This window comes from Zingiber officinale, chromosome 8A, assembly GCF_018446385.1.
Source record: "Zingiber officinale cultivar Zhangliang chromosome 8A, Zo_v1.1, whole genome shotgun sequence".
Lineage (NCBI taxonomy): Eukaryota > Viridiplantae > Streptophyta > Magnoliopsida > Zingiberales > Zingiberaceae > Zingiber > Zingiber officinale.
This window is the reverse complement of record NC_056000.1, coordinates 81115585-81132493: the sequence shown is the minus strand read 5'-3', so window position 1 is coordinate 81132493 and position 16909 is coordinate 81115585. Positions and strand designations below refer to the sequence as shown.

General features: G+C 43.9%; 1 protein-coding gene across 5 annotated transcripts; it reads right to left on the bottom strand.

Annotated features, from left to right (window-relative positions):
- Positions 1-8844: 8844 nt before the first annotated feature.
- Positions 8845-14177, bottom strand: LOC122009713. Of its 5 annotated transcripts, none has more exons than XM_042565978.1 (8): positions 13867-14177; positions 12927-13065; positions 11213-12396; positions 10931-11021; positions 10528-10737; positions 10359-10438; positions 10193-10286; positions 8845-9681 (listed from the first exon to the last, which is right to left on the bottom strand). In XM_042565978.1, exons 3-8 carry the CDS (start codon positions 12290-12292, stop codon positions 9113-9115), a joined length of 2124 nt encoding a protein of 707 aa, XP_042421912.1. In that variant the 5' UTR covers positions 12293-12396; positions 12927-13065; positions 13867-14177; the 3' UTR covers positions 8845-9112. The 5 variants fall into 5 exon arrangements, with proteins under 5 accessions (XP_042421912.1, XP_042421913.1, XP_042421915.1 ...); XM_042565979.1 differs by lacking the exon at positions 12927-13065 and adding an exon at positions 12617-12721; XM_042565981.1 differs by lacking the exon at positions 12927-13065 and having other exon boundaries at positions 11213-12383.
- Positions 14178-16909: the final 2732 nt, after the last annotated feature.

Here is a 16909-nt window from a genome sequence, read left to right as displayed (position 1 = left end):
TCCCAGCAAGGTAAAAGCGTTGCAAGATATGCCGCCCCCAAGAAATCTAAGGGAAGTACAGCGCCTGACCGGGCGGATAACGACATTGTCAAGATTCATCTCCAAGAAAGTCGACCGAAGTCTCCCTTTTTTCAAGATCTTACGCAAAGCTACTAAATTTCATTGGGACGAAGAATGCGATTGGGCGTTTGAAGAGCTGAAGACATACCTGAACTCCTTGCCCGTGTTAGCCAAGCCAGCTGTAGGTGAGACGCTCTGTATTTACTTATCCTCAACCGAGCAGGCAGTAGGCTCGGCATTAGTGAGGACGAGCGGTGAAGAACAACCCGTGTACTTCTTGAGCCATATTTTAAAAGATGTTGAATCTCGCTACACTGGGCTCGAGAAGTTGGCTTTTGCTTTGGTCCTCGCCGCTCGGAGACTGCGTCCTTATTTCCTGGCACATACAATCGTCGTCCGGACGAATAGCCCATTAGGAAGAGTATTGCTGAATCCAGAAGCGTCCGGACGGCTCATCAAATGGACAACGGAGTTGAGTGAATTCGACATTTAGTATCAACCCCGTTCGGCGATAAAGGCGCAGTCCTTAGCAGATTTTGTTACCGAGGTGCAAAAGCCCGAGCCCGAAGCTATGTGGAAAATATTTGTGGATGGATCGTCCACTCGGCTCGGGAGCGGGATTGGTGTGCTATTACTCTCCCCCCAGGAAGAACGGATGCACCTATCCGTCCGGCTGGACTACAAAGCCACAAATCATGAAGCGGAGTATGAGGCCCTCATAGCTGGCTTGCAGGCAGCCCGGCATGTAGGCGCCGGTCGGGTGACACTCCATTCAGACTCCCAGCTGGCCGCTCAGCAGCTCTCAGGCACATTTGAGATTAACAACACTCGGCTCAAGCTCTACGCTGAGGCCTTCGAAAAGCTCAAGGCCCACTTCAGAGAAGTCATTATCCAGAAGATACCCCGAGCGGAGAACCAGGCGGCGGATGAGTTAGCCAAGATCGCAAGTTCAATATCGCTGGTCATCATCCAACAGCCGATTGAGCAAGTATCCTTGGTGGCGCACATTGACCGAATGGAGGGCCTCGCATTCAAGAGTGATTGGAGGATAGCCATCATGGAGTTTCTGCGCTCGGGTGCGACACCGTCCGATCGGGAGGAAGCCCAGCTATTGAGGAGGAGAGCCGGCCGGTTCACACTCGTGGGAGACCAACTTTACAAGAAGGCTTTCTCTCGCCCACTTTTGAAGTGTGTGTGCTCGGAGGACGCGGAGTACATCCTCCACGAAGTGCACCAAGGATCGTGCGGAGAACAACCGGGCGGACGATCACTGGCTAGGAAGATCCTGCTGGCTGGGTACTTCTGGCCAACTCTGCAAGCGGACGCCGCTCGGACCGTCGCAACGTGCCTCTCCTGCCAGAAGTACCACAACTTCTCCCACCGACCGGCGGAAGAGATGAAAGCCTCTATAGTGTCCTGTCCATTCGATCAGTGGGAAATGGATATCGTGGGTTCGTTCCCTATGGCAACGGGTCAGCGGAAGTTTCTACTAGTGGCGGTCGACTACTTCTCCAAATGGGTGGAGGCCGAGCCACTGGCCAAGATCACCGAGCAGATGGTCAAAAAGTTTATCTGACAGCATATAATCTGTCGGTTCGGCATTCCTCACCGACTCATATCTGATAACGGGCGACAGTTCGTCGGGAAGCAGCTCGAAGAATGGTGCAAAAGCTATGGCATCGAACAACACTTTACTTCCGTGGCGTATCCCCAGAGCAATGGTCAAGCCGAAGTGACCAATCGGGAGATTCTTCGCATTCTTCGGGCTCAGCTCGACCATATGGGAGGAAGCTGGGTGGATGAGCTGTCGGGCGCCCTATGGGCTATCCGCACGACTCCAAAGGAAGGAACGAGCGTCACGCCGTTCCATTTAGTGTACGGCGGCGAAGCAGTTATCCCAGTTGAAGTTGGCATAGAGTCCGTCCGGATCCAGAACTACGATGATGGCAATCCCGAGCGGAGGGAGATGGAGTTGGACTTGATCGACAAAGAGCGAGCCAAGGCGTCCGTCCGGCTGATGGCGTACCGGCAGAGAATGAAGCAAAACTACAATCGGCGTATGATCCCTAGAGCATTCCAAGTCGGCGACCTAGTGTGGAAGAAAGTAAAGCTGGTCGTGGACGTTGGCAAGCTGGAGGCTCCTTGGGCGGGCCCCTTTAAAGTCATCGAAAAGCTCCGCTTGGGTGACTATTATCTGGAGGATGAAGACGGACGACAACTGGATCGACTATGGAGCGCGAACCACCTCCAGCCTTACCGGGCGGGGTGAAAGGTGCGCCAATGTAATGTATGTTGTATCTTTTCTATTCGGCTATATACTTGAAATGCAGGAGTAAAAAATGGGAAAATTAGCGCAAGTATAGGGCATCGTCAGCCGAATCGGAACAACCGTCGAGCTCCGACGTTAAAAATCGAGTCACACCGGCGACTATAAACCCTCCGGCCGGAAGACCGTCGAGCTCCGACGTTAAAAATCGAGAGTCGAACCGGCGACTATAAACCCTCCGGCCGGAAGACCGTCGAGCTCCGACGTTAAAAATCGAGAGTCGCGCCGGCGACTATAAACCCTCCGGCCGGAAGACCGTCGAGCTCCGACGTTAAAAATCGAGAGTCAAACCGGCGACTATAAACCCTCCGGCCGGAAGACCGTCGAGCTCCGACGTTAAATATCGAGAGTCGACCCGGTGACTATAAACCCTCCTACCGGAAGACCGTCGAGCTCCGACGTTAAAAATTGAGAGTCGAACCGGTGACTATAAACCCTCCGATCGGAAGACCGTCGAGCTCCGACGTTAAAAATCGAGAGTCGAACCGGCGATTATAAACTCTCCGGCCGGAAGACCGTCGAGCTCCGACGTTAAAAATCGAGAGTTGAACCGGCGACTATAAACTCTCCGGCCGGAAGACCGTCGAGCTCCGACGTTAAATATCGAGAGTCGAACCGGCGACTATAAACCCTCCGGCCGGAAGACCGTCGAGCTCCGACGTTAAATATCGAGAGTCGAACCGGCGACTATAAACTCTCCGGCGGGAAGACCGTCGAGCTCCGACGTTAAAAATCAAGAGTCGAACCGGCGACTATAAACCCTCCGGTCGGAAGACCGTCGAGCTCCGACGTTAAATATCGAGAGTCGAACCGGCGACTATAAACCCTCCGACCGGAAGACCGTCGAGCTCCGACGTTAAATATCGAGAGTCGAACCGGCGACTATAAACCCTCCGGCCGGAAGACCGTCGAGCTTCGACGTTAAAAATCGAGAGTCAGACCGGCGACTATAAACCCCCCGGCCGGAACGAAAGACGCTTGAAGATAAGCGGGGAGGGAAAATAGTGACAAGTCGTATGCCACCTACGCCCGCTTGGGAGGCCTAGTTGGTCGAGTTGTTTGTCCCCGACCAATCACTCACGAGCAGGCAAAGTAAATATGAAGTTGCACAAAGATAAATTTTTCGTGGAAATTAAAGAAATCAAGGCCGAGCGGCCGAATTGCAAAAAGAGAAGTTTTTTGGCCGAACGGCCGAATTACATGAAGACTTCTACTCCAAAAAATCATAAAGGTCCTTAGGGATGGTATTGAGGAGCGCCGCATAGTCTTGGGTCGGGATGCTGGCGGAGTCAGGGAGTTGAGCCTTGGACTTCAGGTAGTCCGTTGTGGCGGTGATGGCCAACTCAAAGGCATTATACATCTGCTCGCATACTTTTTCTGAAAATTCGGTCGAGTGGATGTGCTTCAACCTCAGAGCTGCGACTCGGCTGGGTTCCGCCTCTTGATATTTCTTGAAGACAATTTGGGAAGCTTCGAGAGACTCCTGTAATGTCTTCAATTCATCTTTATGTTTAATCGCCTCGGCCGAGCGGCTTGCCTTCTCACCATCTAGCTGCTCCATCAGCTCCTTGACTCTTTGCTCCAGGCCCCGAGCCTCGACATTCTTCTTCTCCAGATCAGTGATAGTCGTGTTTTTCCGCTCGGTTGCCAGGCTTATTTTGTAATCCCGTGATTTGACCTGTCGCTCAAGTTCGGCTAGAGTATGGGCCTGGTCGGCCGTCTTTTTTTGCTCAGCCGCCAACAGGTCTTGGGTCTTTTTGAGCTCTTTCTGCAGCTCGGCGTATGAGGGGCCTTGAGAGCCGAGCGGCCCACCCGAAGCCTTCAGCCTCTTTAGCTCCTCATCCACCATAGCCAGACGATTGGAGACCGCGATCTCCTCCACCCATCTCTGACATAAGCAAGATTGTTAGTGGCCGATCGGAAAGAATGCGTAAAAGACTTCAAAGAAAACATACTTACCCCAGTGGCCTGCTGCATATGACTGTTGGCCAGATTGCTGAGTGGAATCATAGCGACGCGTGCCCGAGCGTCGGCCCACATTTCGGCTAGAGGCCCCTTCATTGTGATCATGTGCTTGGGCGCGGTTGGCCGAGCGGACTTGGGCAGCAACTCTTCGGTGGGAAGATGCAAGGAGACCCTGATGGTACGGTGCCGACCGGGAGTCGTCTGAGCATAAGTTGGAGAAGGATCGGAGGCCGGCGCAGACATCTGAGACAAAATCGTCTAGCGATGGACTCGGCGGGGAGAAGGCGGAAGGACGCTGACAGGCACAGCCTCGAGGGGGTCCGCGGGCGCGTCCAGTTGGGAGGGAGTCCGATCAGACGAGATCGCCTCCACCGCTGGGGCTTTGCCGCGAGAATCGGCGGTGGCCCGCTCGGTCGGCTGGACCGCGGAAGTAGCCGATCGAAGCGGTGTCTCTGCTCGGCGCCTCTTTTGTCGAAGAGGACGCTCTTCCTCCTGAGTCGAGCCTTCTTCCCGAGCGGAAGGCCCTCGGCTGGAAGTTATGCCAACCGCCGGCTCCGGGAGAGAAGCCTGAGCGGCCGACTCCCCCGCATTCGTGTCGCTCTCTCCTTCGTGTGAGCCGACCGGCTCAATGCCAAGCGCCTCCATCTCTTTGGCAGCTGCGGCCTCGAGCGCCACCGCTTTCCTCTTCAAAATGTCGGCCATCACGGACTCTATGACAATGTCCGCTGCAAAGGATAAAAGAGAAAATCAGTTAGCAATCAAAGCGAATGCACAAGTAAAATTCTTACCGAAGCCGCTCGGGAGGGGGGTCCTGATCGGACTCAGGCCAAATATGTACATCACCCCTTCAGGCAAGAACTTATTGATGTCAAACTTCAGACCGGCTAGCATGTTGGCAGCGTGAAGGAAGTCTGGTCGGGTCTTGAACCTCTTCAACTCAGGGGAGATTGGCGGTCCGACCTGCCACTGGGTTCGGAAAGTGGCCCGCTCGGGAAGACGCAGATAGAAGTAATACTCTTTCCAATGTTTATTGGAAGAGGGCAGTTTATTGAAGAAAACTAAACCGGGCCAAGCCTGGAACATGTAAGTGCCCAGCTCAGACTGTTTAGGATAATAAAAATAATAGAAAACCTCCGGTCGGAGGGGAATGTTGTGGATTTTGAACAAGACGATAACGCCGCATAGAAGGCGAAAAGTGTTAGGGACTAGGCCTCCGAGCGGAATGCCGAAAAAATTGTAAACTTCTATGATGAAGGGATGGATTGGAAAGCGTAGACCGGCTATGAACTGGTCGCGGAAAACACAGAAAGCTCCGCGCGGCGGTTTGTGTGGCCGAGCAGAGAGGGAGGGTAAGATAAGTTCAAAATCAGAGGGGATGTCAAAATTATCCATCAGAATATCGGCGTCCCGCCGATCGAAGCGCGACTCCATGGTGGTATACCAAGGGCCGAGGGATTGGTCTTGAGGCTGAGAGGAACTGGCCATTATCCGAACGGATGAAATCACAAAAGGAGAGAAGAAATGCAGATGATGGAAGGAAGAGGATGACAAACGAAGCAGTGCCCAGAGGACCAAAACTCGGGAAAGAAACGCAAAGAGAGCACAAGAATCAAAGATAGAAAAGAAGAGGAACCTTATAGAGAAGAATGAAGATCGACGAGGAACACGGAATCGTCGGAAAGAGGGGAACCGAAGCCGCCGGAGCACTGAAACGCCAAAGGAAGCTTCTGGGCACACGAGAGCAGAAATGCGGCGAAGGAAGAAGGCGAAGGCTTTATAAGGTTGAGCCCGAGCGGCCTCCACCGTCGGATGCAGGTCACGGGGACCGAAGCACGCATCGAGCCGTTCATTTTAAACCGTCGATGTCTCGTCGGACACCACGCCGCCGTTGTACGATGACGGCAGCAGCAGCGCCACGTGGCATTCGGCCATTGGAGTGCATTTAATGAGCGCATGCTCGGCCTTAATGACGGAGATTGGTGCGAATTCCGAGGAGATACAAGGGAGGGTGGCGTTGACTGAGGTCGTAGCTACCCTCACACGAGCCGATCGGAGGATGGTTTCTTAAATGAGCCGCTCGGCACTACAGGCGTCCAGTCAGTCGGACTAATCGCCTCCTTCGACTAGACTTGAAGGGGAGGCAAGTGATCCGGCAGTAAGGTCGGGGGACCCCCTCTGGAGGGGAGTCAACGCCACATGGAAGTCAAAAGTCAAAAGGATCAGCATGAGGTTCGGCCGATCGGAGAAGGGGTGGGTCGACCGGCCGAAAGGGTCCGAGTGGAATCAAATACAACCCAATGGGAAGTCGGGTTTCCGACGCTCATGGTGAACAAGGTCCCCTGGCCGAGCGGACAGTCCGCTCGGTCGAGGCGTAAAGCATCAAGACTGAAGAAACAGTCTTAGCCGAGCACCCGATCAGACCGATACCTACGTCCGGTCGGATCGATGCCTGCCGAGCGGAGGGACGCTCGGCTAGAGGAAAAAGGGTACAAGGACAAGGGGGCATTGGGAAACATCTTCTAACAACATGCATGTTCGACGACCAAGCTATACGCAAAATCTTACGGCAGAAAGTTCTGCTGTCCCATCAGAGAGGTGCTCGGACTGTAGCAGTATGGTGTCAGGCATGTTTCTTTGGTAAGCCTATACTAAGGTATGGTGAAGGACACGTGTACTCCTCGATAGGTGTGCACAAGCCTCCTTACAGCTCTATATAAGAGCCCTCAGACTTCGACGGAGGTACGCAATCATGCGATCTCACATCTTCGAAGCCACTATCATTTTCCTCTTATCTGACTTGAGTGTCGGAGGGTCATCGCCGGGAGTCCCTTCCCGACCCGACTTCTTTGCAGGTTCGCCGGAGATCCATACGGCCGGTCAGAGATCCACGTCATCGGTTGGAAGAGCGCCACGTGTCCAGCGTCCATCGATTCAGCGTTCGGACAGGATCAATTATATTGGATTAACCATTAATTCAATAAGCATAATCATCTCATAATTGACTCTTAGGGCTAATACTAACACCAAGGAAGTGGAAGCTCAACTAGAAGATCTCCTTCATGAAGATGGTGTAGCCTTTTACATACATTAAAGCACAAACGAAATGAAAACAGAAATACGAAATGAATACAAGTGTGTTTTTATAAATTTTAAAGATCGGTGCTCTGTTTATAGCCTACTGGTCGCAACTAGCCATTTGCTGACATGACACTTTTCGAGCGCTTGGACCCTCAACTCAATCTAGGCGCCTAGACTTGGTCAACTCAATCCACTCTGTAACGACTCTTCGTCAAGGACTTATCGATTTCTGGTCGCCTGGACTTGGTCCGGGTGCCTAGAGTCGGCTGACGTGGACTCTAGTGTCAATCCTCGCTGTTAACTGGCTAAGACATCCCAGCCGCCCGGACCTTGTTCGAGCACTTGGACCTGGTCCGGGTGCCTAGAGTCAGGCAACTTCCAGGTTGACCGATTTTTCGTCTGGTCACTTGGGTGATTCTCCTGCCAGAGTTAAGCTCACTCGAACTCAACTCCCGTCTTCTCCTCGAGTAGTATTCCTCCCTAGCTTCTCGTCCCTTGGAAGCATCACACATGCTCTTTTTGTCCGCTGGTGTACTCTTCCATAGCTCTTCATCCCTCGGATGCACCAAGCCTGTCGACTTACTTCCCGTGTCATCCTTCTCGCTCGCTACGTCTTTCGCTCGACTTCTTGTATTCTTAAGTTTATACATACTTAGGCACAATGCATCAAAAACACAGAATCAACTTAACTTAGTTGATCACATCAAAACTAAATCGGGACACTTACAATTACTACATCACAATGTTATCAGTATTTAAAGTGTTACTACAATATAATATTAACTAATGTTGACCAAAGATGAAGTGTCCCATGTTGTATGTTATTAGAAATAATAAGAATTAAAGTCTTTATTATAATAATTATAAAATTGTAACAATTATAATTATATAATAATTACGCACTCATAGCTACCACACTATAATTATATAGTAATGATGAACGCATAGCTGCCATAATTATATAGTAATTACTGTCACACTATAATTATATAGTAATGATGAATTCATAACTACCACATCATAATTATATAGTAATTACAAACTCGTAGCTACCCCACCAGCGTTAAAATTAAGGATAATTTTAAAAAGTAAAATGTATAGTAATAAAATGAGATGCTCTTTTTGATAATAAATAAAAAAGGACCCTTTTAGTATTCCAATAAAAAACAAAGGATATTTTTTATTTTTTACCTTAAAAAATTTATTAAAAATAGATTAAATATAATATGTACAAACTAGTTAGTATTTAAATTGTTTAAAATATTTTAATCAAAATATAAGAAAGTGTTCTATGTATCTATTTGAAAGAAAAGATCAAACATGAAGTCAAATGGTGACCAAATTCACTGTCATTGTTACCAGGAATAGCAATGATGAACTGAAAGGATATTGTGTTATACTTCATTACCTTCTTCTATACATTGGCACCCTCAACACCCCTTTCTTCTTCCCTAGAGTTAAAAACAAAAAACCAAAAACACAATGATAACTGTTATATTTTGATCATTTTACTCTTTCAAAGAAACAGTACGGCGAACCTCATCATCCTCTTATCTGCCTTGTATCACCCAAAAATACATGTCTCGATAGAAACATACTTTGTTGATCTCTAACAATCAGACTGTTCTTGCCTCAAATGTCTCTCTTCGAGTTATTCACAGTCGTACAATGTCAATGATCAATTCACAGCCTGACGGGCAATCCAAAATTGTGGAAGCACCTGATTACCCCATCATTTCCTGCTGTTACAATTACTGAACTCCATGCGCCCGCTTCCTCTGTCGGTGCGAGGCTCCAACAATCTGGATGGAGTGGCGGGTGGGGTTCACGGCAATCTTCGGGTTGTTGCAACGGTAGCTTGGTCTGGCAAGAAAGTTTCTCCTCCGGCCATGTGGCAGACGATCTTGATGAACCATCAGAAAACAGCCAGGCACCCAGAGAGATGCAGTCTGGATTCTTAGGCCAAGGGAAGGATTCTGATGTTGCTCTGCGGTGCTGCTGGGTAGGAATCTGAATACCGTTACTTGCTATTGTTTCTCCATCGACCATGCCAGGCCATGGCAATGCAATGGATACTCCTTCGGAATGGAAGAACTCTGACGAACAGACTAACTTGGCGGCACCTGCGGGTAGTTGTTTCTCCAATTTCTCATAACTCCAGATGTAGATGTTTGAGTCCTCACCAACCGATACAATATGCCTTCCATCGGAAGAGAATGATGCAGATAAGTGGCATTTGGACTTCCGGGGACCTACATTGCATGATAACTGAAGCTTAAGCATCTAATCAAAGTAACTTTGTCGATAAAGGCATCGATCGAACAATGACCAGTTCAAACTCATATTGCAAAATGATATGCACACCATTCTAGTCAGAACTATATATCCATGCTTCCTCTTTCACAAAGAAATAGACACTACCAATGACCTACTCAAGAATGTTTACCCTTGACTAAATATAAGTAATTTGTTACCTCACTAAGCTTCGAAATATCATCATTATCATCTTCTACTTAAAGAATCAATGTCGTGTTTATTTCACAAAAAATTTTATGTTTGTGACAAAAGATATCATTTAGGAATTTTTCAAAATATTTTCCGGTTGAAACAACTTAGAACAAATGAAGTCCAAAACCACTATCAAACTACATCTAAATTTACTTGCATGAATTTGCATATTTAAGTTTGAACCATCGAATTGGCAAACAAATAAGAATCATCATTCACTTTAAGATGAAGTTTGAAGATGAAAATGATCTCTACCTTTAAATTTTTGAACGACATCAGTCCCATCGCAGATACGAATTAACGAGTCTGCTGTTGTGATCATAATTCTTTTAGAATCTCCAGGAGCAAACTGTGAGAACAAAATCTATGATTGAACTAAAATTTTACCAAGAAATCAAGTTTAAGGATTAGAAATATTAACCTGGAACCCAGTGATCCGCTTGCCAGAAGATTTCTTTTTACCAAAAAGGCACAATTGCAATGCAAGTTGGCTTGGTTTAACTATGCAATACACGAGAACAGAACGATGAACATTATAAAGATGAATCGTAACCAATATAACAGAGGAACAATGCACAATATGTGAGTACCTGAACAATCATAAAGGCGGCAGTTCCCTTTGATTGAACCAACTATAAAACCCTCTCCATCTGGCTGGTAACATACAGCAGTTACCATGTCCCTTAAATCCACCCAATCAATCACACGGTTGTCTAGAATTTCCCAAATACGAACTTTGCCATCAATCGAACCACTAATGAAAATATTTTCTTGAATAGGGTTGAACTGAATGCATGTCACTGCTTACCAAAGAAAATAAAGGGAAAAAAAATCCATCAATAGTTGACAATTCTCAAAAAAGATAGTAACAATAGACATGAAATTTTCAAAGTACCAACTTCAAGGTGAAACACATGTAGGAGAGTATCGTACAAACTTTAAACAATTACTCCAAAGTAACCATAAAAGAACAATGTTACAATTCTTAATTACCATAATCATTGTGTTGGAAAATTTTAAGGCATTCAGAGGAGCCTACTTTCCACAGACGAACAGTTTTATCTTTGGAGGATGTCAGTAGGCACTGCAACAAAAGGATTGAAGTCAGCTAAAAATGGTTGAAAGTAGTATTTGTACAACAATGGCTATAAGAACTCCTAGATCATCTTCAAGAATGAGTTACAGCTGAATCATGAGCGTGGATAGATATTTTTAAGGGGGACAGAAAACACAATCACTTTAGTATAAAGAGGTGAGTTAGTTATCAGCACTTACATCAGTTTGCGACCAAGATAGATCCAAGATATCACTTGTGTGTCCTTTCAATTCATGTAATGGGGTTTCCTCAATTTTAAAGAATTTCTTTGGAATGAGAACAGGAGCCGAATTATGGCCTCTTCCTGCAAACATATAAATGCCTTTAATTTTATCCACTAATTTCGGTGAGAATAGAGATTCATCTGCACTGTTAAATCTGCAAGAACTTTCCACTTGAACAATCTGCCAAATATGTACAACACAATCTTCACCGCCGGTTGCAAGATACCTTCCATCTGGTGAAAATTTCATGGTTGTTATCATACCCTCGTGTGCCTGAATTTCTTGACCCAGGTAGAGTGCCGTGAATTCCATAAAACTTTTCTTGTACTGATAAACTTTTGTCCTCACCGACTTAGATATTTTGGGCTTTTTAACTGAAACATAATAATACTTGTTTGATTCTGAAGATTGTTGCTTCCTTTTTGTTAGACTTCTCCACCACTTCAAATATTTTATCTTCTTTGCATCATTTGTGCAAGTAGTTACTTCCCCACAAGGGACTAATTCTTTTCGAAAGTATCTCTGAACAGAGGATGACATACCGAGAGCATTTTCAAAATCATGCAGTGTCATCAGGTTGTCTGAGCCAACTTCTTTGAACATATTGGGTACACCATCTTTCCCAAAATCATGGACCATGAATTTTCTACCAGTGTCCAGATCCCTAATGTAGTGGAAAGAATCCTCAGATGTGCTCACATCAGGAGATGGTAATGGGGTTGAATCTTCGCCCATTGTATTTGTAATTCTTTCCGAATACAGTTGCTCTTCTGTTGACACAAAAGTTGGTACTTCAGTAGAAATGGAACAGCCTACAGAAGATGGCACAAGCTCATCAAACCCAATTCCTCTAAAGAATCTTCTTCGCCTATCTTGAACACTCATAGGCTCCCTTGTCCATAGATCACAATTAAGGCTCCGCAACAATTGCTGACTTGTAGCAGGAGAGTTATCAGATGTCGAGGAACGAATGGAATTAGTGATCTCATCGTTTGCATCAAAAAAAATTTCTTCCCCTTCATCAAAGCTCATCATTTCAATCAGAATTGGTTACCATTTAGGAAGTTCTTCCTTGTATTTTGAAGAAACTTCAATTCCACAAGGCAATTGAGCATCACTGTTGGAGCTGCAATAGTTAACTGAAGATACAATTCAGAAAAAAAAGGAGATAATAATTAGAAAATCGAAAGCACCATAGAAATAGGTAATTCACCTAGGCAACAGAAAAGCAGCATAAGCTTACTGAATTGAACAATCTAGATATCAAAGAAAAAGGGAAACATAAAGAAAACCATGAACAAAGAAGACAAAACAAGTTATCTATTCAATTTCTAGCAAACCATGGATATCAATACAAACCTAAATCACTACTTGAAGCTCTGAATATATCACTGATAACTTCGAATCTGAAGACTAACCACAGCAACTAAACAAGTTTAGTAGAGAAGGGTAAAATCTTTATTCCTGAAACTCGAGAAACCCAAAAATTCAAAGTGAAAATACATATATTTTAATGGTAAGCCCACAACAGTTGAAGCCGATGCACCAATAGCCATCTTTCAGAACACTATTGCATAACAATAAATATTTTTTATATCAGGTCACATGTAACTCCATACAAATTATTCGAAGCAGGATTAAAGAATGTAAAAAATCCTACTGGAAATACCTTCAATTCAACAGCGAAAGCGCAATTCGCGGATTAAATGGCGCGCGCGTCGCACAGCGGCTTCGAAGGAGAAGTCCAGGAATACTCACCCAAACCTCGCTCCCAGTCCAAAGCATGGGGTGATGGATCGACGTCTATGCTACAAAGGACGACACAACTCTATGGAACCCACTTTGATGCAAGGAAAGCAAACCAAAAACCTAAAAAAAAAATGGAGTAGCCACTAGGTAGCCGCACTCCAAGCCGAAATAGTAGCCTGGACTGGAGCCCGCACGAGCCTTAGACACGGGCGGCGGTGGGCACGCCTTCCCAAAACTCTCTTTCACAAAGCAACAGAGGGTAGCATGAGAAGAGAGGAGGGGGTAAGGGAATGGAACATGAGATGATGAGACCCAAAACTGTGTTTTTTTTTTCCTTAGTCCTCTGCGTTTAGGTGTGTCAGTAAAGCTACAAGCTTGGCCCGTTGGCGGCTTGGCGTTCCGTTCTCTTTCTCGGCAGCAATCATGACACTTTTTTTTTTGTATCGCAGCCGCGGAGAAAGAAGCGTACAGCCTGGTGTCTAGCCCGCACAGAGCTACTGAAAGCGATCGTTCGTGGGAGGCGATGTTGCCATCGCCACCCACCCAACAAATGCCTCTCAGTCTCCTGCGGAATGTTAATTCGCAGTTATAGCATAACTTTTGCTCGTCCTCGACCTAGAAATACGGCGACGGGCGTTGGGGTTTCACCTTTCCAGCTCCAAAACGCTCGCCTCGGCCATTAAAGGCGCATCCTTCAACGCTTCCAAACCCACATCCGAAGATCGCCGCCCATACCGACGCATCAAGATCCAACATTTTGCATTTAATTCCGATCGGAGCAGGACCAGGGACGAAGATTCCGCGTCGATCGAAGAAAAAAAACACGACTTTTGAGAACGGGGTCAGATCGAAGTACTTACGCGTGAAGTAAAACCGCTCCCTTTGGCCCTCCGGCACCCTCCTCATCGCCTCGCCTCCGCCGACGGCGATCGGGGTACAAAAACAACGGCCACCGACAAGAACGATAATTCGATCAACCCAAGCCTCTCGACGTCGAATTTGGTAGATCCGCTGCCGTCCATCACCGGGAGTTGGATTGGGTTCCCAAGGGGACGCTGGTCGTCATCGAGGAAGAAGGAATCGAGAAGTCGGTGGCGGTGGGCGATCCAGAGTTAATTGTGCGGATGAACAGGAAGCCAGCCCGATGAGATGGCACTTAGTCATCATTTGGTCCTATTTAATATTTACTTAGCCACATGTTTAATCTTAATTATTTTGATTATAACAGGAAATCTTCATTTAACCCCAGCAGTTTCTAAACCTGCTTAAAAAAACCTAAATATTTTCAAATATTCCTCATCTCACCCCTAGTCACTCACACAGCGACATTAATTTTACGAGTAAAATAAAAAACAATAGCATATTAAAATATATTATCCTGAGCCATTTGCCTATTTATTTCTTAATTCATTTATTTGACGGCGTAAAATAAATTTTAATTCCTTTTATATTTTCTTACCTTTTTTTACTGCCTCAATCAAATTGAAATAAATGGAAGGAAGATTGGTATTATTTGTTCCTTTTTTTTAATTTCCTCTCCTTCCTTTTAAAAAAGAATATTAATTATACAAAATACATGATTTAATTATACAATGTATGGCAAGTAATATTTGAGGATGATTATTCTACCTAACCATATATATATATATATATATATATATATATATATATATATATATATATATATATATATATATATATATATATGCTAAGTGACTTTTTGTGCATGATCATGAACAAAATTCGATGTGGGTTATCTGACATGATCAAAACTCAATTTTTTTTTATTTTTCTCTCATCTGTATGCAACAACTTTTCTCTCTCATCTGCATGCAACAATTATAAAATTTTCATTTCTTTCTTATCTGATTACATGCAACAAATCTGCTATTAATTTTTAAAGGTGATGTAACTGCTACAACGTTATAGCAACTACTACACAATAGCTGCTACACGTTGTAGCAACTTTTGTATAGTAGCTGGTATAATGTGTAGCAGCGTTATTGTGTAACTATTATGCTGTAGCAGCTTCTGCATCATTGTAGTAACTACAGCACCGTTGCAGTAGCTTCTGCCCCCTTGTAGTAGCTACTGCACGGTTGTAGCAACAACTGCATAGTAGCTGCTACAACGTTGTATCATCACTACCATAATAATTTTTTACATGTAATAATAGAAGAGAGAAGATAACATTTCATTTTAATTTAAAAGAAAAGAGAGAAAAGTTATTGTATGCAGATGAAAGAGATTAAAAAAATTATATTTTGACCGCGTCAGATAGCCTATGTCAGATTTTACTCATGGTCGCGTACAAAACATCGTTTAGTGTATATATATATATATATATATATATATATATATATATATATATTCAGAGTGGTGCAATGGTTGTAATATAAAATATTACTCTATGAGATATTTGAGTCGAAATTTCTTCATATCTTAGCTACTTACATGACATAAAATGATGGTTAGAATTCTAACGGTAAATATTGGTGAATTATTGAATGGTTGGGGACATAAAATATAACCTTTTGATTTTTTGCCGGCATTGCCTCATTAGTTGAAATCTCATAAATGATCTTTCCCTGAAGTTCTCTTTATTGACCATCCATCATTCAAAAGTTACGAACATAAATCCTCCAATTTCAACATCTCTTGTCAAATCTGTCTGCCAAAAACCATCCGCGAGGAATTAAACTAATCACGGCATCATTAGCGTTTAATAATTTATTAATCACAGGACAAAACCAGAAGGAATAAAGAATGCATATATTTGAGAAGTGGAAGGTCGAAGGATCAACAAACCCTAATCCTGTCTGTCTGTCTGTCGTCTGCTTGTTTGATTCTCCTGCGCTTTTTGCAAAAGGGCGCCTTGATTTTTTTATTATTTTTTTTTACTTTGTGGTTTTGTCTTTGTTGGGAAAAACCATCGATCCTAGCTAGGGTTTCTTGTGGTTGGATTTGGAGACAAGCCTAAGAGGGCCCCTTGGAATTTATGGCCCTTTTGAGCATGAGTAATCATTCAATGAAAGATTGTTCCACCTCAATTGTTAGTTAGTAATGAAAAATGATGGACGACAGCAAATGAAATAGTATATTTGATTTTATCACTGGGAGACGGCCTACTTTTGCCTCACGACAATAATAGATCTTTTTTATTTTTCAAACGGATTGAGTTAACTGATATTTTTTTAATAATAATTAATTTAAAAATATTAGACTGATAGATAATTCATTATGAGTATTTTTTAATTTTTTAATTTTTTAAATATAAATGATTGATTAAAAAAATACTGGGTTGATAGTCATTTTAATCAATCTGATTTTATAGAGATTACAACATGTATTTGACCTCACATAATATTTTGTAACAGCTATACTATTACAATTCAGATTTATTATGTTTAACGACATTCACATTTAATAGATAACTTTGCTATAGTTTTGTAACTGGTACACGGACTTATCTTGTTTATAAACTAATAGATCAATAAATAATAATATCGAATAATATATCTAAGTACCATCATTTTATAAGGGTTGGGTAGATGCTCTTTTAAGAGTCTCATACAAAATTAATTTAATTTTTCATATCATATATTAAATTGATAAGAATAAATACTACATTTAATCTTAGCCAAAAGTCATGAAAGTTATGGATTTTAACATCATCGTCCCAAATTATTTATAGAAACTTATTCGTTTATAGTGTTGTCAATTATAAAATATATGATTAAAGAGAACGTATATATTTTTTTATATAAAAAATAACCGGTGAAAATTACTAATAAGTCATAAAAAAAATTTAGTGTAAAAAGGAAAAAAAACATTAACTTAATTTCATTAGGCTTAAAAAAGTAGTTAGTAAACAATCAAGATTCTTAATAAAAATAGTAGGTT

Coding starts and splice junctions, on each gene's coding strand:
- LOC122009713 (XM_042565978.1), bottom strand. CDS start 12,292: ATGATGAGCTTTGATGAAGGGGAAGAAATTTTTTTTGATGCAAACGAT. Junction 10,439..10,527: donor CCGCCTTTATGATTGTTCAG/GTACTCACATAT, acceptor TGTATTGCATAG/TTAAACCAAGCCAACTTGCA. Junction 9,682..10,192: donor TGTCGTTCAAAAATTTAAAG/GTAGAGATCATT, acceptor CATGCAATGTAG/GTCCCCGGAAGTCCAAATGC.